The sequence below is a fragment of the Macrobrachium nipponense genome, chromosome 40, assembly GCF_015104395.2.
Source record: "Macrobrachium nipponense isolate FS-2020 chromosome 40, ASM1510439v2, whole genome shotgun sequence".
NCBI lineage: Eukaryota > Metazoa > Arthropoda > Malacostraca > Decapoda > Palaemonidae > Macrobrachium > Macrobrachium nipponense.
Window position 1 is genome coordinate 3527002 of NC_061101.1, and position 22794 is coordinate 3549795.

At 38.9% G+C, this 22794-nt stretch overlaps 2 protein-coding genes across 5 annotated transcripts in view; one reads left to right on the plus strand and one right to left on the minus strand.

The window, feature by feature from the left end:
- The window catches only part of LOC135211891 (dnaJ-like protein 60), a 70174-nt gene that overhangs the window by 40450 nt on the left and 6930 nt on the right, over positions 1–22794 (plus strand). For 3 of the 4 annotated variants that reach the window (XM_064245118.1, XM_064245117.1, XM_064245116.1), the window contains exon 4: positions 16772–16956. In XM_064245118.1, coding sequence (XP_064101188.1) covers positions 16772–16956 — 185 coding nt within the window. Of the gene's footprint in view, positions 1–8107; positions 8219–8721; positions 9038–13993; positions 14158–14540; positions 14635–16771; positions 16957–22794 lie in introns of those variants that run through there. The other variant, XM_064245115.1, reaches the window with a different exon arrangement.
- On the minus strand, positions 2205–4228 carry LOC135211774 (bifunctional protein FolD-like). Its single transcript, XM_064244987.1, has 4 exons — positions 4101–4228; positions 3712–3821; positions 3211–3305; positions 2205–2292 (listed from the first exon to the last, which is right to left on the minus strand). The coding sequence occupies exons 1-4, from the start codon at positions 4120–4122 to the stop codon at positions 2205–2207; spliced, it is 315 nt and encodes a 104-aa protein (XP_064101057.1). The 5' UTR covers positions 4123–4228.

Sequence of the window (22794 nt, forward strand, 5' to 3'; positions counted from 1 at the left end):
GGTGAAAAAAAAATTGTCTATAAAACTTTTTTTTTTACCACAAACAAAGTTTTATTGCAAAACCCATTTAACATATTTACACATACCCGCTCTGCGATGATCCCGGTCCAGTCTTTTGTTTTCAAAGGAAAATGAGGAGCACTTTCTTATAACATTACTGCCACCCAAGCCCTATTGCCTCAAACCACCTTGTATTCTGTGTAAAGTGTAGAATGAACATGCAATTGCAAGATACCACGTCATTAGTCAATTACACTTGAATCAGAGTTGGGGGAATGTCATGTCGCTGGTTGTTCCAAATTGTTTGTGAAGGGTTCAAGGATCCAGGAAAGCTCTTGGAAAATACTGTGGCAAGGTTAAAGATTCTTAAAAAAACAAAAAGGCATACTCAAGGCGCTGATGAGTCTATGAAAATATTGTGATTAAAATACTGATATTTATCAAGTATGGTAAATACTTTACATAATAATATATTAAACAATCACTGAATAATTTCTACACTCTGGTTTAGGAGCATGATCTATTGGAAACAAGAGATATATGGCTTAGGAGCAAGATCTATTGGAAACAGAGATATATGACACTTTCTTTCTAACCTCTTACACTTACAAAAGGAGAAAAGTGACTGGGATATGAAAAAGCCCAAATTCTAACTAAACAAAAGAAGCCGAAAGAAATCTAGAGCAGTTTCCAGTTCACCACAAGCAAAACAGGAGGTGGTTGGTGGATGGATATCTGTGGCATCCGATGGCACTAGTACTGGAAGAGGGTGCTCTCCTTCCTTTGTGAACAATAACTGATTCTGCGGATAACAGCAGGCTGTGAAGTGGGCTAATATATTTGATGGGGTTGCTATGATCAAATTTTTATTCATAAAAACCTATTACTTTAGTATAGCCTACTTCATGCATTGAACAAAATCCTGCACATCATTCCACTGTAGAATGAAAAAATAAGATCATGTGGCTCAAGTAGGTTGAACATGTACGTATACAGTCCATAGGCCCTCAGTGCTTTAGAAGCTCAGTTACTCTGAGTAGTCTGATCCAGCTACAACAGAACCCTGAGGCTGGGTGTGGGGACTGGTTTAAGAACCATTTTATGATGCACTAACCTCTTGAAAAGGACTAATGTAGGGAGATGCTGAAAGCTGCGTGCCTAGCAGGAAGCCAACTTGCAAGAGCTAAGGAACAAAGTCATTACATCACCAGGTCCAGGGGAGCCCCTGACTGATGCTCAGGGTGCTCTTTATAGCACCTCTATATCTCTAAAAGTAATGACACATGTGCATAACAGTGCCTAAATATTTATGCAAGTTCATGGCTGGAGGTAGGTGACTGAAGCAGGTGATAATGGAACTGAGGACATGGCTGGATGCAGGTGTGTGACTGAACAAACATGATAATGAAGACAATGCAAGAGCTTATTCATGCAAGAAAGATTTAAGCATGCAATACAAAATAGTAGAAAAAGAGCAACTACAGGAAGGCACAAAACTACCAGCAGAAGTTAAGATGAACACATAAGCAGCTGTAAGTGCATGTGACAAGAGATGGGGATGACACTGGAAAACAGATGCTGAGAAAAGTGAAGACTCTGCTGACAGTGGCAAGAAGGCACTTTAGCACTGAATGTAATATGTAGGCATGCACAAGACAGACATGATTGAAAAAATGAGTGTGTGCAAAAAACCAAAACCTACAGAGATTTCACTAGAAAATTTTATTATTCACATTAATCTTACCACTTAGCACTAACTAGTAATCTTTAAGAGCTGACCCATTTGTAGACAGACCTTAGGGACTGCATGCACATACGCCAACCTAACAGACCACCTTTCTCTTGTTTTTAATACAGTGGAATGATGTATGGGGGATTTCAAGTGATGCATAAAACAGGCATTGTTTAAGTAATGGGTTTATGTTAAAATATTGAATAACTAAAACAAAAAACCAGACTGTTGCTTCCATTGTAAGTTGAAAGAAACTTCCTCTAAAGCAAGTTTTACATGAAATAACTTTGCAGCCCATGTGACTATCTACAATACATAACACATGGGGTGTGCAAGCCTTTCCTCACCATGGAAACTTCAATCTCAAATCTTCGCCTTAAAAATTTTGCTTGACAGGAACCAAGATGAAAGAACCAAATGAAGCAGATAACTCAAGATTTAAAAGGACAACAAATCCAATCCCACATGCACTTCACTTGATACACTCACCATACCGTCTTATCAACTCCATGACCCCTAAAGGAGTACATGGACCAAAACACTCCAAATCTAAACAAAACCTGCAACAAAATCACCACACCAAAATATTAATAATAGTATATGAAGATCTCCTAATTCCATTTGACTGTCCCTTTCAATCTCAGATTATTCATTTAAACATGAGCAAAGCCTATTACAGGGCTTTATTTAGAATGCATAAAGTACAGTGATAATGTACACTTCTCAAAAACAAAAGAGGCATCATGCTGCAGTTAATTAGGTCGCTCTCTCTGCTGCAATTCATTACATAAAGGGTTACAAAAACACTATCAAAATAGAAAATAATCTTTACAAAGAATACACTTGCCATGGAATCAATACTTCAATGATGATTTTTTTCTTGTTATGGGTTATGCAGACATGAATACTTTATGCATTAGGCTCATTCCATGTCAACTTTATAATACATACTTTAAAATACACTTGGATCTTGCACTCTAAAAAGCCATACAACTAAATACTATACAGTATATGTTTCTCTCAACAGCAATGATAAAATATTATGAACTGTATTTATTTCCATAATGATTAAACATATACTCACACCACTTTCTACATAACTGCCACAATAAACATGAATTTGTTTATAATACTTTAACTTCAACACAGCAAACTTCTCTCCTTAAAAAATAACTTTAAAAAATAAAATTTAACGCCCTGCCATATCATGTTGATTGTTGAGAGGCGAGAGAGAGAGAGAGAGAGAGAGAGAGACGAAAGAGAAGAAGAGATGAGAGAGAGAGAGAGAGAGAGAGAGAGAGAGAGAGAGAGAGAGAGATTTATGTTTCAAAAGGTTAAAGAACAAATTCTAACAAAATATTTTTTCAAAACATCTTCAAAATTAATATAACCATTCTTTTTTCCCATTCAAATAATATAAAACTATGATTTGCAATCACATCTAAACATAAGCACTTCATTTATTCACTATCACTTACCTGCCAATATTCGTAATATGGAAGCCATCAACATCTTTTTCAGGGACAACAGAATTACAAATTACTTTCTCTTCCATATGAGGTGGCACAGGCAACTGGAACAATTTAATGCACAATAGAAATCACAAACACCAATGTTATCTAGTGTCACTAATTAGTACCTAGACCTAATTGTACTGTCTTACACATATCATAGTTCAGAAAGCCATAGCTTCACATATGTTTGTTTTATGACTGAGACCTGTTCTTTATTGTACAAAATTGTGCTCAGAAGGTGGACTCTGATTGGCTGAAAGTGACTACTGTCATCCTTACAGTATCATGAGATAGTCTCAATATGACAATATTTTATAGAAATGTGTTTCATCACAATCTCATTACCTTAAAGTCTGTTCATGCATCACAGCTTTAAAATTGTATGCTTACTTCATCTATATTTTTCAATATCATACCAAACACAGGATATAACTGTCCAATGTAAAATTATTCTGCTCATCCCACCTGCACCAAGATCCCATCCACATCAGGGTCCACATTAAGTTCATTGATTAGAGAAAGCAATGATGATTGGCTGGTATCTTCAGGAAGATGGTGAATTGTACTTTGCATACCTGGAAAAAGAAACTTATCAAACCTATATTCTCTACTCCTTTTCTATTGGAGAAGCCAATAGGGTGGATAAAAAAAGAAATAATAATACCAAGCAAAACAATTCTAGGATTCTATTTTATTCTCACAATATCAATGTACTAATTTAAAAAAGAAACAACTGATTTCCTCTAATTTGGAATAATTAAATGTACAAAACACTCATGAAATACATGAGTCATAAAATGGTTATAAATCAACTCTACCACATTTTACCTTTAAGGTATCAACGATAAATCTACCAATTTTTTCTGCTGCCTTCATTTTGTTTTTAACGTAACTTCCAGATGCTGGGTCTCCCCCAACACGTACTAAGACTAAATGGGGGCTCTTTTACCACTAGCTACCATACTTTGAACCTCTGCTGATAAACTCTTTATATATCTCCCCGCGACCTTCTTGCCATCGATCAAGCTGAGCTCTGAGTCTGAAAAAAAAAACAAAAAAAAAAACAATTATTCTAAAGTATCTTCTTGGTTATGTAAGTACATGTTAGTTCATCCATAACATAGCACAGGACTTCTAGGATAATAAAAAAATACTTTAACTGTCAAGTACACAAAAATGAAAATACACTTTAGTCCAGTGGCGGCTCGTGGCTATCATTCCGGGGGTGCTGTTACTTAATTTATTTTTTAGATTCCTTCATATTAACTGCATAAACACATGCATTATATAAATATATATATATATATATATATATATATATATATATATATATATATATATATATTATATATATATAATATATAACTGAATCACGAAAGTTAGGAACGTGATAAATCCATAAATAAAGATAAATGCCACAAAGGAAAAATAAACGAAGGAGTCTGCAAGATCTTTCGACTTTAAAAGTCCTTTACTGAGCAGAAATCGTTAGAATCTGCTTTAATACAACTTACCTTTCATTGTAATTTCAATGTTAGTCGTGGCCTTTTTCATTTAGACCTTGTATCTGTAACATGTTTAAGAATGACCTCAAAGATATAATTACTGACTTAAATAAAAATCAGTTGCCTTAGAGTTATTAAATTTTGTTGTAATGTATGTCTGTCATGTTTTGTGAATAGGTTTTGTTTACCAAGTTCCGAATAGCTGTCACCTATAATCCTTTAATTGTCTGGAAATTGTATCTGAGATGATTGTCTTAAACCTTTAATTACACCCATTGTTTATGCTTGTTTGGGAAGGTTTCATATCTTCCAGGTGTGTCGGATTCTAGGTACTAACATCCCTTATAATCCCTATCTGTCAGTTATACGAACCTTCTTGCATTGTCTTTTCTCGTATCTATGTCAGTATCTGCTCAGTAAAGGACTTTTAAAGTCGAAAGATCTTGCAGACTCCTTCGTTTATTTTTCCTTCGTGGCATTTATCTTTATATATATATATATATATATATATATATATATATATATATATATATATATATATATAGATATATATATATATATATATATATATATATATATATATATATATATATATATATATATATATATATAATGGGTGTGTTTATGCAGTTAATATGAAGGTATCTAAAAAAGAAAAAAAAAATTAAGTAACAGCACCCCCATGAATGATCCACGAGCCGCCACTGCACTTACATAGCTAAACTAGAGAACTTCTACTAGTACAAATACCACATAAAAACAAAGTGACATATTGTAAACATATGCCAAGGGCAATCAAATACATGATACAGCAATATACAGAAATGAAAAGGAAAATTGAGTAACATCAAAAGTGATAGTCAAAAATGAGCCACCAAAAATTCAAATTAAATGGGGACATGACTGTCTTTATTGTTGGGAAAAATTGAGATCTTGGGAGGCTGAGGGTAAAGGATAACACAAATTTCAATTAATAAAGTTGTCATTATTTTATTTTTATTTGCCTTGTTTTTATATGCTATTTCCCATTCACACTTTTATTCTTCTCAATTTCCTTTTCTGTACTGGGTTCCTGTCCTATGTGACTCCAAGTTCTTCAAGCAATTTGGCATTCCAAATTACAGTTACAGCTTGGATAGTTAATAAACCTATGCCATAAATATATATAATATATATATATATATATATATATATATATATCATATATATATATATTATATATATATATATATATATATTATATATACATATATATATTTATATATATATATAATATTATATATATATATATATATATATATATATATATATATATACGTATATACATATATATAATATATATATATAATACATATATATATATATATATATATATATATATATATATATATATATATATATTATTACACTATTATATGTATAGGTATATATATATATATATATATATATATATATATATATATCTATATATATATATATATATATATATATATATACAAACACGAGTTTAAGAATGAAGAGGTAGACTACTACCTATACTAATTGCACATATGCAGCATCATATGCTACCTATTAATTAGTAGTAACAATTTTTTTGGGGTCGGAATTAACATTTGAGCGAGACCATAGCAAAAAATGAGTTGATTGAAGGAACTGTTATTATAACTGAACTGGGCCAATTTGTGGTACACGTAAACCAAAGCTTAGTATCCTACAGAACTTACAAACTGATTGACGTAGCGAAGCTTCGCGCAGGCCTGTCCGTATGGGGGACTGTTCTCTCACTAATCCCTATGGACCGACTTAAAACTTTCCGGAGCATTTTAACCTTAGGGTCTTGCACGAAAAGTCGTGGTCCCCCACACTCAACTTAACACTTTACACACACTTCTCGATTTAGACCCTCAATCTGGCAGGGTACTTGAAGTTGGCACAAGCAACTCGAGTCAGTATTTGTGTCAATTTAAGGGTATGACTTGCTTTAAGTTTTCCTTTGCAACTGCACACCTTAGTTCGCAGTTGCTTTTGTAATTCTGTGTCAACAGAGAATGGTTCGCATTGTTATTTATTATTTCCCGCTTATTATTGATTATTCGTTGCTTTTTAGCCTAAATGATCTTTTATAGACTTTTAATAAATCAGTTGCTCAGTTTTTGCTTTGATTTCTTCTATTCTATTCTTCAAAATTATCATTTATGATACGTACATAATAGCACCGTTCAGTGTATATACATTTTGTGCTTAAGTTAATGGTTGCAGGCAATCCGAATGCAGTCAGCAGCATAAAACAAATCAGTAAAAAGATTATCTTTGGATGGACCCTGGATTTTAGTTTATTTTAAAAGAAGCTTTACATAGTTTATTCTGAGAGGAAACAATTATAGATTACACCTTGAAAGGAAACTAACTTTGTTTATTTTGAAAAGGAATAGTTATTTAGTTTATATTCTGAAAAGTCACAGATTTTAACTTTATTTTAAATGAAAATAGTTTTTAGTTTATTCTGGAAGATTACAGTTAATTTTCACTCTCTTTTGAAAGAAAATGAAATAGGCGTTTACAGTTCACTCTGTAAAGGCATTGGCTTTCAGTTTAGGTATTTTAAAAGGAAACTTTTTTTTTTTAAAGAAGAAAATGTTTGGCTTATTTTTGAAAGGAAATTGTTTTCAGCATAATTTCAAAGGACACTGACAACAAATTCATAAACAATGGAAGGATACTTTTGTGTTGTGTTTACATATTGAAAAAAAAAAAAAAAAAAAAAGTTTTAGCTTATCTTAGAAGGCTAATGCCTCAAGAGTGCAGCCAAGAATGTTTATCTGGGGTGCCAAACAGTAAGAACTACATGGGACTCAAGGCCAAACTTTGCAGAAGTAATGAAATAATAAAGTAATATTGTAGGTAATAAAAATTCAGTAAAATGACACAGTGTATACGATAAATAATGCGTAGAGCTAACCTAAATTTATCTTTAAATCTTTGAATATCTGTATAAATTAAAAGCCTTGCTTTCTCTGGATTCTGTAGAGATATTAACTTTAGCACACAGGCAGCGAAACGTGTTCGGAATTATTAGCCAACCAGTTTTTATTAAGTTTTTTCTTTATCCAGGCCCTTGGTAGATAATTAGTTTTAACCTCGGAATTCAACTAGACTGCCTGCAGACAAGGAGACTTTTCATTGTGAAACTTTGGACAGTCACCTCTCGTTTCACAATGTCTTGGAAAGTACTTCAATTAAGGGTAGAATTTATCCAAAACATATAACATTCCCTGGTAGCCACAAGCACAATCAAACAGAAAAGAGAGGGAGAAAAAGAGAGAGGTGTACCTACAGATTCTTCTGAATGCCCTTCTCTAATCAGGAGCTGGTCTCTTACGTTATGTGACGTTATTTTCAAGGAAAGAAGATGAATTTGTATTCAGACCAACGGATAACTCCGCCATCCAAGTTAGAATTATTATGCGGTGAGCTAAATCCACAAGGAAATTAATATCACTAAAAGTTTAAGTTCTGCATAAGAAAAAAAAAATACTGATAAGCCTGAAAACATAATCCGGGTACTCAAATACTTTACAGTAGTGACAGAATTTTGATTATAACTTATTTACATTCCTAACTTCCCTTTGAGTAACTTTTATTTTACGCTATTCCCTCACGACGTAGAATAAGTTAGAACTCTTACAATGACTAATACTTTCTGGAAAAAAGTTACCTTATTTCCACATGAGCAAAATTGAAGATTGGTATACATAGCACTATGTACCATTCTATTACACATATGCTATTACGTAATGTGACAAAGATGCATCCGAATCCGTTAAAGAGATATCCTCGAAATGTAATTTCACGACCGTCTAGATTTATATTGATCAAATTTTGCAGGTTATGTTGGAGCTATTATTATATTATTAATCAATATATAAATTTAAGTATCGGTCATTGCTAATGAGATATCATTTCCTCTCAGTATGACTTCAACGAAGACTGAATCCATACAAACGAACACTCAATTTTGGTATCTACCCTAAACAATGGAGGCCGAACCACCCTTCAAAACATTCTGAAAGTAATCCTTTTATTATCGTGCTGATTTTGAATATACCTATATATTTAGAAGTACAGAAATGCCCTCAACTATATCGGATAGGACAAAGCAAACTTTCCCAGCTGATTTCTTCAAGTGACAAGACAATTAGAAAATACTTTCTCCTGTATCCCAGTTGACGACCATAGCTAATTACGTAAGGTCTTGAGCAAGTCCCTGTCCTCGTCGACATTTCCAAGTGAGTGCTTTTATTCTACGGCTTGTGCTTGTGTGTTCTTCCTATATTTTATTAAATTTGGTGAGTAATAGAATTAACCTACGGTACCCGAATTCCTATACTAGGGTAGATCATCACAGCAGGCCAAGCAGGCATCTACCATCAATGCAAGCCACCCTCGAAAAAGTACATTATAACGCGTCCTGACACCCGAGATGGGCATCAGTCGCGACTTGTTGTTGGTGAGAAACGGAGCTAAAGACCTCTACTCTCCTTTCGAAGTAAGTATTTTCTCCAAAGTTAGAAATTAAGGCCAAATTTTTAAGATTTAAAAACGAGGGTACTGAAAACGGTCTCAAACGTAGTGCAAATCTCACCAAACGCGTTCAACATTTTTACTTACAACTCGAGGTATTTAGAAGATTGACGCCATCTCGATGTTTACGGAGTAGCTTGTGTCAATAAACTAACCATTTCCTGTGATAAATCCGCACACCACTTGTACCCACAGACGCTGGAGCACTTTTATCACAAGAATCGAAACACGATTTCTCATCAACAACAAGCCAGGCGTAAACAGCTGTTGGGGTAGAAGATGACGAGAAGCGTGCTCTTGGCTAATTTTTAAATAAGTAGTAAAACATCAATATTTTACATATTTATGATGATTAATTTGAAAATATTTCGTTATTGAAAAAGTAACTCGACTCTGACTCAAATTTAAGTAATTATTTTTCTGAATTAGAACGTTCTTTCAAGTTCTGTATTATGACGTCACGACATCTTGACTTTCGTACCTATTGTAAATAATTGCTATACTCAACTGTCATTGCAGAACAGTTTACCAGTTATTCATGCAGATTGTTATCAGCTATCTGTAATTGTTATAATCGTAATGCGCATATATATCTTTATTATTTACTTTTTGGATATATGAAGATGTTTTTACTGCTGGATTATCGCCGTAGTGTGACGCAATCGTTTTCGGTCCATGGGCCTCTTGTCTGTTTTTCGCACCATAAGAAATTATGGGGCCGAATTTGCAATGACCAGAAAGTCGTTAAAGAGGAAGTTAGCATTGAGGGGCATATGTTTTGACTGAGAAAAATACAAATTTATCAATAGCTAGCTTGTAAAAAATACTTGGTTATAAAAACTTGATTGACAACTAAGCAGCATGTCTACTATGGGTTTCAGAGACAGTGCAAGCACGTTTTTGGGCATACCTATTCTGTAACGAACACTCTTAACAGAACGAGATTTTGCTATAGTGCATTACACCCAGTGCCGTAAATTTATAAGGGTATCGTGAATCACTAATCGTAAAGAATAACGACACTTGTCCTTGTAACCAAGAGACAAAAACTCCATTATGCAGAAATGGATACGAACACGCGTATAAAGCTCCACCTACCCTCTCCCCATCCACCCCCCCCTACCCCCCCCCCCCCCCCACCTCCACCGCCATCCCTTTCTTCTTCGTTCCTCCGCCCCTTCCTTCTCTCTCTCTCTCTCTCTCTCTCTCTCTCTCTCTCTCCTCTCTCTCTCTCTCTCTCTCTGTTGCCATTCGGTATGTGTTGACCCTCCAAACTGGGTATAAGACTACACACAAAACGTTGAAATTGGTGAAATTAGTCTATGTATTGGAAGTATATATACATAAATATTAAAGCAATTTTATCATTATTGCATTACTATGGACAACTAGAATTCATGGAAACAGTTTATAACCTGTTAAGCGTCACCCACGTAATAATACGTTTTACCGCGATCTACTCGGTAGCGCCTTCAACGGGATATTACGTTCAAGACTTTAACTGTGGCTTGTCAAGCCGTCAGCCCCGTAATAATACGTTTATCGTATAGAAAGTGTAGGAACATCATTGGTAACACTCTCAGCACAGGGAAACTTATTCCAGCCTGGCAACTCCTGGTGGTCGCTTATGCTAGAAAACTGCCTGTCCCTGTTGGTTTCTTTCAATACGCTCGGGCGTTTATCGAGACAAATTGGATTTCGCGTCTTTCACAATGAATGTCCCAAAGAGGAGGCATATTTCTTTAGGTGAGATCAATCAAATACTAGATGAGGAGTGTGAAATTGATAACCTATTTGATGATGAGAGCTCTAGTTCTGAATCCTCCAGTGATGATACAAACTTTTCTTCCAATGCGGGAGTGAAGATGACTTTTCTTTGCCGAGTGACTGGACTCCGAGAGAGAGAGAGAGAGAGAGAATTTCCTACAGTTAATTACAGTATGAATAAACAAGCATAAAAATCAATATTAACTTTGAAAAACTATCATCAGTGCTATGATCGCTGATTACAAAAAGGCGTGACGGTACGTTAGCAGCGAGCTCATCAGGGGCGGACGCTTAACAGGATAATGGAACGCGTATGTGTGAAGCCTCCACTAATGTGGCAACGATGATTTTGCCATTCTTAGCATGCAAACATTAAAGCATGCAAACATTAAAGGTTACATTATTTATTCTGGCATACGATTATTTAAGAAATTCAAAATACTAATAAAGACTGAAATCAATGAAAAGTGCTAGCAAAAACAAAAAAGCAAAAAAAGAAAAAAAAAACGTAGTCGTTCTCTATGCACTTTTCCGTATTCGTTCCTCTATGGTTTTCGGCAGCCAGATGTACGAAAAACGTTAGAAACATTTGATTTTATCTACGTTAGAAATATCTGCAATTTTTCGGGGTAATTTGGTTGCAAAAAAGGGATAATATACATGAATTAAATCAAAATTTTTAAATAACAATGTAAATTTAAACTAAATAGAGTAAAAGTAAACAGTTTAGGGAATAAAACTTTGCAGTTCGTCGTCTGTCGTCGTCTGCTGTTTGTAATTGTGTTTATGGCGCGCGCGCTTAGAAACCAGGAACAGCAACGGGTTTAAAGTGCAATGTGGAGTGAACTGAGACCAAAATGTAGTATAATCAACAATCAAATAAGCACTGTGGAGTTTCAGTTGTGATGGCAGTAAGGATAAAAACGCCGATTACAAGTAAGAAAATAATTCAGTTTCCAACCATAACCCGGGAATAAAACAAAGTTTCAATACTTTCACTAATATAGGGAAACAAAACAAAATGTTGTTTTATTGTGCTGATTACAACTGCAATCTTGAGTAAGATCAATAAACGTTTACATACATACGCTAACATTGTTCAAATGAGTGCTGGGAAGGCTGGGGAAAGATGGTGGCCGTCACTGATGAGAAACCGTCCATGAAAACGTAGCCGCCATATTGGATTTCAAAACTGCCTTGAAAACATATTTTACGAAGAGCTCACATGCTTATTTTAGTTCGTATGGGGCTTTCATATATCACAATATGTTGACGAAACTTCAGTCTTTTAAATGGTATGCTTAGAGTTGCAATTGTATTCATGTTTCACCAATTAAATATCGAGTGAATAAGACCGTCTACCGTGATGAGGGTTGGCCTGTTGTGATGTTTCCCCTTAGGTAGTAAGGTTAGGTTTTGTACCAGCATACCGCTATCCTATGGTCGTGTTGTTGCTAGGCAGTGGTAAGTATCGTATCATTTAGTGTAATATGTTTTAATATCTATTACTACCTAATTAAAACACCTTACCCAAGTCAGTTTTTTCTCCCAAGTCACAAATGAAGGCCATAAGTAATTTCCGATCTTTGGGCAGGTGGTCTGCACTGGTAGAGGTGGCTGCCAGGTGGCCATTGGTATTTTTACCCTTACTTGACCAGTGTTGTTGGTGCAAAACTCTTGGTTTTGTGTTTCTTCAGCCCCTAAGCCTTTATATAAGAAGCTTGGTGGTGCCCTACTCCAAAGTCTGGCTTTTAGCTACCTAGGTATAGTACTCACCTACCTATTGGGGGAAACCCTGTATGAAGACAACTAGGTAGTCTCAGATGCATAAATTATAAATTAGGTATTGTTACTTTGGGCCGTTCTCGGGGTGTGAAGTTAAGAAGGTAAGGTCTGATGAGATTAGGACATGGCAGTTTAGTAAAGGTTAGGTTTGTTTTTGTCTGCTGAACCTGTTCCCATCTTTCTACACTCGCCCCCTTTGAAACAGTTGGTTGCTCATGGAGTCTCTGTAATACGGAGAGATGTTGTGGCCTAGCCTCAGTATTCTGGTTGACCCTTTATTTTCCAACGTTGGCAAAGGAGTCCACTACTGATGCTAATGTCCTTGCTTTGTAGCTAAAGCCTGTTGACACTCCAAACACTGTTGTGGTTCCTGTTAGAGAAATTCTGTTGGTCTCTCCTACCTGCTAAATTCTGCAAGTTCTCTCCTTGTTATCTGCCTGCCTCAACTTTTGTCCTAGCCATCATAGGAGTTTAAGAAAAAGATTCCAGGGCTGGAGTAAGGTAAGGATGTGAAAATACGCTTCTTCCTCATCTTGAGCACAGTAATCTCCGGGAAGCCACCACAGCACTTTCATCAAACTCAATTTTGTTGACTGAGTGAATTTGAGGAGTCACGCTACAGGTGAGACTTTTTGAATACTGTGGTCTCAGCTTGCCAGTGGGCAGTCTGATCTGTGTGTAAGAGGGTTCCCTTCCCTGCAGTTCCTCTCCTTGAGCACAGTGATCTTGGGAAGGTGAGCACAGTCCCTTCATCAAATCCAGTCTTGTTGATCAAGTAAACCTAAGGCACTTGTTAGAAGTGCAACGGTCAGTTGAGTATGACATCGATTTTTAGTAGAGCTTTTGTTCATAACGAAAGGAATCAATCCATAACACATATTTCCTAGTGTTGCCTATCCCCCTTTATTGATTACATATTATAAAGAAGATTTTGCAATTTTTTTGTTTTTGTACATCTAGGTAAAAAATGTTAGCCACCACGATGTGATGATTTATTGAGTTGTTGAAAAGTGGTTGTAGTATATAATTTTATGAAGTATATTGTTGATGTATGATATAAAAGTCAGAATTCAAGCATTTTATAATTAATACTTAAATTTGTCTTTAAGATGACAGTTGTTGATCAGAGAGAAGAATTCCCTGTATAAAATCTACCTCATTTCAAGAGGATGCAAAGCAAAGGCCTTGAACGACTCTGCTTTGGGAAGCGGCTCATTCTTGGGAGCCTTTGTTGGCATCGCTATTTGGCTGCACGAATGTTAAGCTCATCAAGGTACTGTATGTTAGGAATGAATTCTGATTTATTTTTAGAATTAAGTGGTTACAGGCATGAACTATTTATTGATATTAAGCCTCCATCATGGATATGTCATTCATTATCTAATATCTCAGGTGATAATGATTTATTTTTGATGTTTTGAAAACATATATTTCAGAAAAAAAATGAACCCCCAAGGACCATAATGTAATTGGTAGGATAAAGTAGAATTTTCTTAAAAGAAAATGCTTCACTGCAGCTTACTAAGGAATGTCCATTTATTTAGCAGAATCTGCAATTTCATCATAATGAGTTTTGCCATACACAAATTTGTAGGCTCCATAAGTAGTGCATCATGAAATTAAGAGGAGAATTGATTTATTCAACTTTCTTTTCAGGGCTTCAACAAAGACCCACTATGAAGTGCTAGGAGTGAAAGATGACTGCACTCCCACTGAAATTAAGGATTCCTTCATTCGCCTGTCAAAAGAGGTTTGTTAAATGTTTATACAGTGGACCCCCCGTATTCGCGGACTTACACATTCGCGTATTTCTCTCTGGAACGTTTCCTTGCATTATTCGCAAAAAATTCGCCTATTCGCGGTATTTTTCTATGAGAAATATCCACAAATTCCTTGTTTTTTATCAATTTCATCATAAAATGCACTTTTTGCGATAAAACTATTAAAAAACCTGGTATAAAAAATTTTGGTGGGCTTTTCTTGAGTTTTAACTACCAAAATAGGAGGTTTTAAGCATCTTTATAGGGGTTCCAACTATTCGCGGGTTCTAACTATTCATGGGGGGGTGGGGGTCTGGTACGCATCCCCCACAAATACGGGGGACCACTGTATTATGGTTTCAAGTTTATGTTATTAATCTTCACATTTTTGGAAAAGTCCTTATTTCAGTACTAATATCCAATGATGATAAAGAAAATTTTTTCTTGGGAAGAGGTGTTGGCTTAGCCTTCATTTTTGAGCTGTGGATTTGGGTATTGCTTCAGGTATGGACTTGGTCACTTATATGTATAGGGACAGAAATCAGATTGTGATGACCATTTATGAGGAATAACTATTTCAAACAGGTTTCAGTGAAAAATAAAAACTGTATCAACTGCATCTCCATTGGTCATTTTGTAAAAACTGCATCAACTGCATCTCCATTGGTCATATTACTTTACTGTATTCTCTTTTCTGTGAGAGATAATCAGTAGTGTTCTTGACCAACCTCCAGCAAGACTTCTTTAAGAAAGGTTCTGATTAGTTTACTCCTTGTATTATCTTCCTCTTCGCCCTCAGAGGATGACAAATGGTTTGGAGAGGATTTTGTTGAAGGGATTGGTTGTTGTCATCTTGGTGTTTTGAAGGGAAACTATTTCTCTTCCAATTCCCTCTTAAGTTCTTGGGCGATTGTTGGAATGTAGGGCAGTTCCCCATCACTAGTGGAAAATGAAAATAGTAGCTTTAATATAATACCAAAATCACAAAGCAGGAGACCTGCCAGCATGCAAAGCATACAAAGGTACTGTTAGTCATTAAAATGCCAATGGGGCATAAGAGATATTAAAAAAAAATTAGTTCAAAAACAGCAAGCTTAATTATAACAAGACCACTCATTAATGGTAGGAATATAGCTCAAAAATTCATTCAGAATGCCAAAAAATGTCAGATTTCATTACATTACAGAAAGTGAGCTTAGTGCAACTCATTCTGAATGCAGTATTGTACATCTAAATATATGTGTAACGTAAAGCTGGCTAATGTCAGAGTAACCAGCTTTTAGAGCTGAACTAGGCAACAATTAATGTTGAAATAATTCATTAGCAGAAAGATATAAGCAACACCAAAGTAATACAAAAGTAAAAAGAAAAAAAATCTTTAGATAGACATAGACTGTTGCTATCAGAAAAATGGTAATTACTTACAATTAGCCCATGCCAGCTGCAAGGCCCATGGTTGGAAGACTGAATCAGGCAATGACCAACTTACCTGCCAATGTATAAAATACACACTTTTTTCACAATAAAGGAAATACATTAAAAAAATGAATTATGAAATAATGGTGATCATACATTTCAGTGATGTCTTGAGAAATCTGCTAAGCTGTTAACATTCCAGAAGCCTTGTTAAAAGTGAGGCAGGTAATTGATGGCTACCAGAGCGTCCTGATAGTGCTTGCTCCCTGCAGGAGTGTAGTGTGTGAAGACCTTTGAAGACAAGGAATTGGGACTATATGAGTGATGGGTTTGTGATGAAACAGAGTTGAACTTTGAGATCAACTATTTGGTTTTTGATATCATATGTTCATGAATAATATTGTAAATTGGTCTTATGTGAACAGAGAAATATATTGAATACCTATTCAATTCCACCATGAAAGTTTCTTCTTATGTTTCAGGTTAATCTATAGACGACTTCCTATAATACAAGAAAGGTTACTGTAACAGTAATCATTATTGTGTAATGACGAAATGAACAACCTTAAATATCAGGAGTTTAGTTTTGCTTTGGTTCCTATGTGAGGGCAGAAATAGTGTGTAGTTTTGGATTCATGTCTTATGCCTAAAGACTTTTATTCCATGTTACAAATGAAATTAAGAGGATTAAGTTTAATTTTTCCTTTGTAGATGCATCCAGATAAAAACCCGGATCGTCCAGGAGTGCACGAAGACTTTGTTTTAATCAACGAAGCTTATTCAGTCTTGAGTAAGCCGCACGAACGACGAATGTACGATGCACAGTTGGTGTATCAAGAACATACAAAAACATATTATCCTAGTGGGGTAGTGACAAATGCACCCCGTGAAAGAGTGTAAGCATAACAGTTTTTGTTTTTAGATTTGTTTTCTGAAACATATCAGTGTACAGTGTCTAGCTATTACGTGTCAATACTGTATAGCTTTCGTCAAAACATTCGATTGTAGTTATTCTCTGATATCAAAATTTTCACATCTTTGGTGCTTCCTCTTGATATTTTGAGGTCCTGTGTAATTTGTTTAGGGTTACAAGTCAGTGTGGTGATTTTGGTAGCATTTTTACGATTATTTTGCCTACAGGTTAATAGACAGTTGGTAAAGCGTTCATAAGAGCAAATAAAACATTAGATATGATTGATTTAATATTTACCCTTTGAGATTTTAAGGGATTGCAAAATTTGTCTTTGTTCATATGCGAACAAACCTTCGGTTTTAACAATAGGGTAATTTTTAGCACCTGGCTGGATCCGGTTAAAAAACAGATGATAGCAAGGAATATCATGTGAAGAGTGGTCAAAGACCACTCACCTACGCCACCGCGTCAGTCTTTTTTTTAACCGCCTGGTTCATTGCCTGTTTTGCTTGTGTTTAGTGTGTGTGTGTGTGTGTGTTTGGCTGATATTATGGCTTCTTCTTATCCTTCTCGTCCTCATCAGCGTGTGTGCCCCAGAATTCCAGGTTTTCCGTGTTCTCGTTTTTTGGCTTCGGCAGTGACTGATCCCCACATCACGTGTGGCAGGAGAGAACATCGGAGGGTTTCGACTCTTCCTTCTAAGGAAGGTTTTTCGCCTCTTCCCGATGCTTCGTCTCCTGCAGTATTCACCCCCCATAGTAGCGTTGTTCCTGTGTCTCCTTCCTTTTCTTCCATTGATTCGTCGCTGGAAGTATTGGGAAGCCTCCAGGCTGATGTTTGTAATGTCGCCCCTTCTTCTTCGGGAGTTAATTTGATTCCCGGGAAGGGGGAGGCTTTTTCATCATTCTCATTTGTTCCAGAGTTGGAGGCGTCCAAGATGGCGGCGATTTGGAAGACGCTCGGCTAGGGGGTTCCTCATCCTTGGAGGGGTTGCTAGCGCACTTTATGTAGGCTCACTACCCCCTCATCAGGCTGCCAGGCCATCCCCCCTCCTCCTCCCGGCCTCGTCTTGGTGGGTTGCTGAGGTCAGCCATCTTGTATTGCTCCGCCAGTGACTGCTGCCACTTCTGCGAGTTGGAGGGAAGCCCTGTTGATGACATCATGGGATCCGTCTTTGTATATTCCTCTGCGAGTGGCATCTGATTCCCCTTCGCACCAAGGGGAAGCCGTGACGTCATCACCACTGGTGACGTCTCTCCCAGTTGTCTCCTCTGCACTGCCTCTCTCAGCCATGATGTCATCCTGGCCGATCAGTCTGAGGTTTATATGCCAGGCAGTGCTTCAGAGGGTTGGACTCTGTTTTAGATGAAAAGTTGGCTGCCTTGTCGGTTGGGAGGACTGGTAGGAAACGTGTTGCTTCGCCCCCGCCTCCTGCGTTGGCGTATCAAGCGTTGGAAGGCTAAGGACTTTGCCCTTTCTTCGCCTACGAGGGAGGAACAACGCAGACGTGTTCTCAAGAGTGTTGGTGTTTCGGAGAGTGTTAGTGTACCTTCCCTTGTGCAATCTGCAGTGGCTGCTTCGTTCTCTGCTTCGAATCGCGGGCGTTTTACAACCTCCCCCGTCCATGCACATTGCGAGCGTGTTGCAACCTCTCCTGTCCGTGCACATGATGCAAGTGCTCCTTCTTCTCCAAGGCCTATTCGTCGCCGTAAGGATCTCAAGGTGCCTGTCAAGAGGTCGAAGGTAGTGAGCGCGGAGTTGGTGCAGCAGGAGTGTTTGCTTGCCCCTCTCAGGGAGCTTACCAAGAGTTCGACTCTGGGGGATTCCTCCTTCGATCTCAAATGATCGGGATTCCTTTCCAACTCACGTTCAAACATCTGCCACGCCCGTGACCATTCTTAGACATGTTAATGAGTTCATCTTGTTGACGGAGTTACATAGTGATGTTCCTAGGTATTTAGTGGGTTTGTCTCGGGGAGCTGACAAATGGACCCAGCCCAGAGAGGTTAATTGGGGTTTCAAGCTGTTTGGCTGCTGACCCTTTCGTTAATTTTAGTGGGGAAGGTGCCTTAGAGGAGCCTACACATCCTTCTCGTCGTCGGTCTCCGTTGCTGGAGGAAGAGGAGGGAGACACGCAAGAGTTTTTGTTTTCCTTTTCAGAAGTTGTTGATCTCATTCGTGGGTTCAACATTTTGGAAAGTAGGACTCAGGCTCGGTCATCTTACACTCCTTCTTGCTTGGAAGCCTTGGTGGGAGCTACACAGGATCCCAAATCATCTCTTCAGCTTCCTCAGTCGGGGCACATTCAGTCGGTCTTGCATAAAGTTAACACCTTTGTTTCGGACTGGGGACGGTTTGCTTCGCTCTAGGGGCTCTGCCAAGCTACTACCCCTACCTCTCACGAGACATAGGAAGTACTATGCCATGAGCTCTGGATTTTTTATGTCGCGCTATCTTAACCCAGACTTCATTCACCTGAACCCGGGATTGACTTTGGAGCAGGTGAGGTTGGTGGCTCCGTCCTTGTCTCCGCAAGATGCCTCAGCATTGGAATCTATGGCAGCCTCCATGTTGCAGACAGTTTCTTGGCTGGACTTGTGGTCTGTGGTCATTGCCAAGATAGCTTCTGACGGGTCCCCGGAAGGGTTGGTGAGTGCATCCTTGCTTGCCAGTCTGTTGCAGTCCGGGGGCAAGGCGTTTTCATATATGGCTCACCTCAGTGCTAATTTATGGGCTAACCTTCTTCTGATTAGAAGAGACACGGCTTTGTCTAGGATGGAGAGATCACTTCGACACGGAGTTCTTGCTGGCATTGAGGAACGGAAATCTGTTGGAGTCCCCAATACAGCCAGTCCCCGGGTTTACGACAGGGGTTTCCTTTCTTGAGACGTGTTGTAACCCCAAAAATCGTCGTAAGCCAGAAACATCATCAAAAATCCTAAGAAAACCTCACTTTTAATGCTTTGGGTGCATTAAAAAGTATGTAAAACTAACTGCATTTTTATTCCCTTTCTCATCAAAAAAACCTTGAAATATTGATTATTTTACACTTTTGGTGTCATATTCTTCAGCCAGATGAGCGTTGTAGGCGTCGTAACCCTGGAAATAATGTCTGATGAATATAATTGAGAAGCACCTTAACCTTGGAACGTCGTAACCCAAACCCGTCGTAACCCGGGGACTGCCTGTATTTGTTTCCTCGGACAGAGCTCGAGAATGCGATAGACCGGCGCCGGGCTGACACCAAAGACAGACTGGTGCTCCAGGCTGTGTCTAAGTCAGAGTCTCATCCTCGGAGACGTCCGGCTCCTCCTCCTCCCCCTGCCCAGCAGTAGTTGAGATCGTCGCCTGGTAGGCCGTCGAGGAATTCGAGTTCCGCAGGGCCTTTCTGTTCAACTCATCCTAGGTCAGAGGATCAACGCCCCTTTCGCTCTTGTTCCTTTAAGCCATGAAGGGGCCCAAGGGGCAGAGGTAAAGGGGGCCGTCAGTAGGTTAGGTGCCTCTCCCTCTCCTGTGCCACAGGTGGGGGGTTGCCTGGTGGGCCATTGGGCCAAGTGGCAGAGTTATAGGGCAGAGAAGTGGGTGGTAGATGTCCTTCGGATGGGGTACCTACTGCCATTCGACTTCTATCCTCCTCTGTCGGACAAGCCGCAGCTCAGGAAGGTATATCCTCCATTTTCTCTGAAGTTCTTGGCTCTTCGGGAGGAATTGCAGAAAATGCTGGACAAGGATGCAATAGAGGAAGTGGTGCATCCGTCTCTGGCGTTTTACAGTCACATCTTCTTGGTGCCCAAGGTGTCGGGAGGATGGAGGCCTGTGATCGACTTAACCACCTTGAATCACTTCATCAGGAAGACACGGTTCAAGATGGAGACCCCACGTTCGGTGTTGGCAGCCATGAGAGAAGGCGACTTCATGCTGTCGATAGACTTAAGGGACGCATGGTTCCAAATCCTTGTTCATCCGACATCCAGGAAGTTCCTTCACTTCTCTCTTGGGGACAAGGTTTTCGAGTTCAAATTCTTGTGCTTCGGGCTGACGACAGCCCCTCAAGTGTTCACAAGGGTCTTCTCTCTCGTATCAAGTTGGGCCCATCCTCAGGGGATCCGTTTGCTGAGGTACCTCGACGATTGGTTAGTCTTGGCAGTTTCCAGGGAAAAGCTGCTGCAGGACAGGGATCATCTACTTCAGTTCTGTCTGGAACTGGGCATAGTAGTCAACCAGGAAAAGTCGAACCTTGCACCCAGTCAAAGGATTCTCCACCTGGGCATGGCCATCGATACGACAGTGGCAAAAATTTTCCTGTCGGATCAGAAATTGGAGAAGTTACGGGTGGTGGCGCGCAACTTCCTGTTGGAATCACATCAGTCAGCTCATCAGTGGCAGGTTCTCAGGGAGTGTTGTCTTCCCTGGAGAAGCTGGTCCCTCAGGGGCATCTTCATCTTCAGTCTCTGCAATGGAGATTGGGGGAATTCTGGTCTCCGGCAGGGGACTCACCCCTGTTAATGGTTCCTCTGTCTCTGGAAGTGAGAGAAGACTTTCGATGGTGGTTGGACGACCAGAATCTTTTGAAAGGTGTCCCTCTGCGTTCTCTCCCACCTGACTTCCTTCTATTCTCAGATGCCTCCCTCACAGGTTGGGGGGCTCATTTAGGTGGCCTCATCGCTTCAGGCGTTTGGAGTTTGGAGGATAAGCAGCAACATATCATTGTCTTGGAGTTGAAGGCAGCCTTCCTGGGTCTGAAGGAGTTTTGGGAGAAATTAGGAGGTCATTCTGTCATTCTCACGTCGGACAACACCATGGAAGGCAGTCAGCAATTCGGTAGAGCTCACAGCCAGGTATATCCCAGGCAAATGGAATGTTGTCGCAGACAAAGTCAGTCATCGGGATCAGATCCTAGGCACAGAGTGGTCCCTTCATCAAGTGGTAGCAGACCAGCTTTTCCAGGTTTGGGGGAGACCCATGCTGGACCTTTTTGCAACTCACTTCAACAGGAAGCTGGAGATATTCTGTTCAGTGGTTCCAGATCCTTTAGTATTGGCAGAGGACGCATTCCAACATCCCTGGGACAACCTGGAGGTGTATGCCTTCCCTCCGTTTTGTTTGATCCGTCAGGTTCTGAACAGGCTAATGAGTTCACAGGGTCTCAGGATGACTTTGGGAGCCCCTCTGTGGCCTCAGGCGGAATGGTTCCCAGATCTGCTGTCGTTGTCAGAGGTTCCTAGGGAGATTCCCCCTTGGCGACATATCCTGTGTCAGCCTCATGCGGAAAGGTTCCACCAGTCGGTAGAATCCTTGTTCTCTTCACGGTGGAGGCTATCAAGTATCTCTCCAAGCGAGAGCTTTTCTCAGAGAACAGCAAGGCATATGTCCAGCAGTCTCAGAAAGTCGACCTCCGTGGTTTACCAAGCAAATGGGCAAGCAAATGGGCGATCTACTGTGATTGGTGTCGCAAATATGGTTTTTTTTTTCTCCACTTGCAACCTCTATTCAGCAATAGCAGACTTTTAACCTTCCTCAGAGACAAGAAATGTTTGTCTGTTTCTGCCATTAGAGGCTGCAGGGCGGCCCTGAGTTTGGTGTTACGCCTTAAAGGTATCTACATCTCCTCTTCCTGGGAACTTTCCCTGCTAGTTGAGGGGTTTGAGCATTCGAGTTCTCTTAGAAAGCTCAAGCCTCCAACGTGGGATGTTTCCTTGGTTCTCAAGAGTTTCACTAAGAGTCCATATGAGCCCTTGCGTCGCTTATCTGACAGGAACTTGACGCTCAAGACAGTTTTCCTTCTGGCCTTGGCATCTGTGAGAGGGTAGGAGAGCTCCAT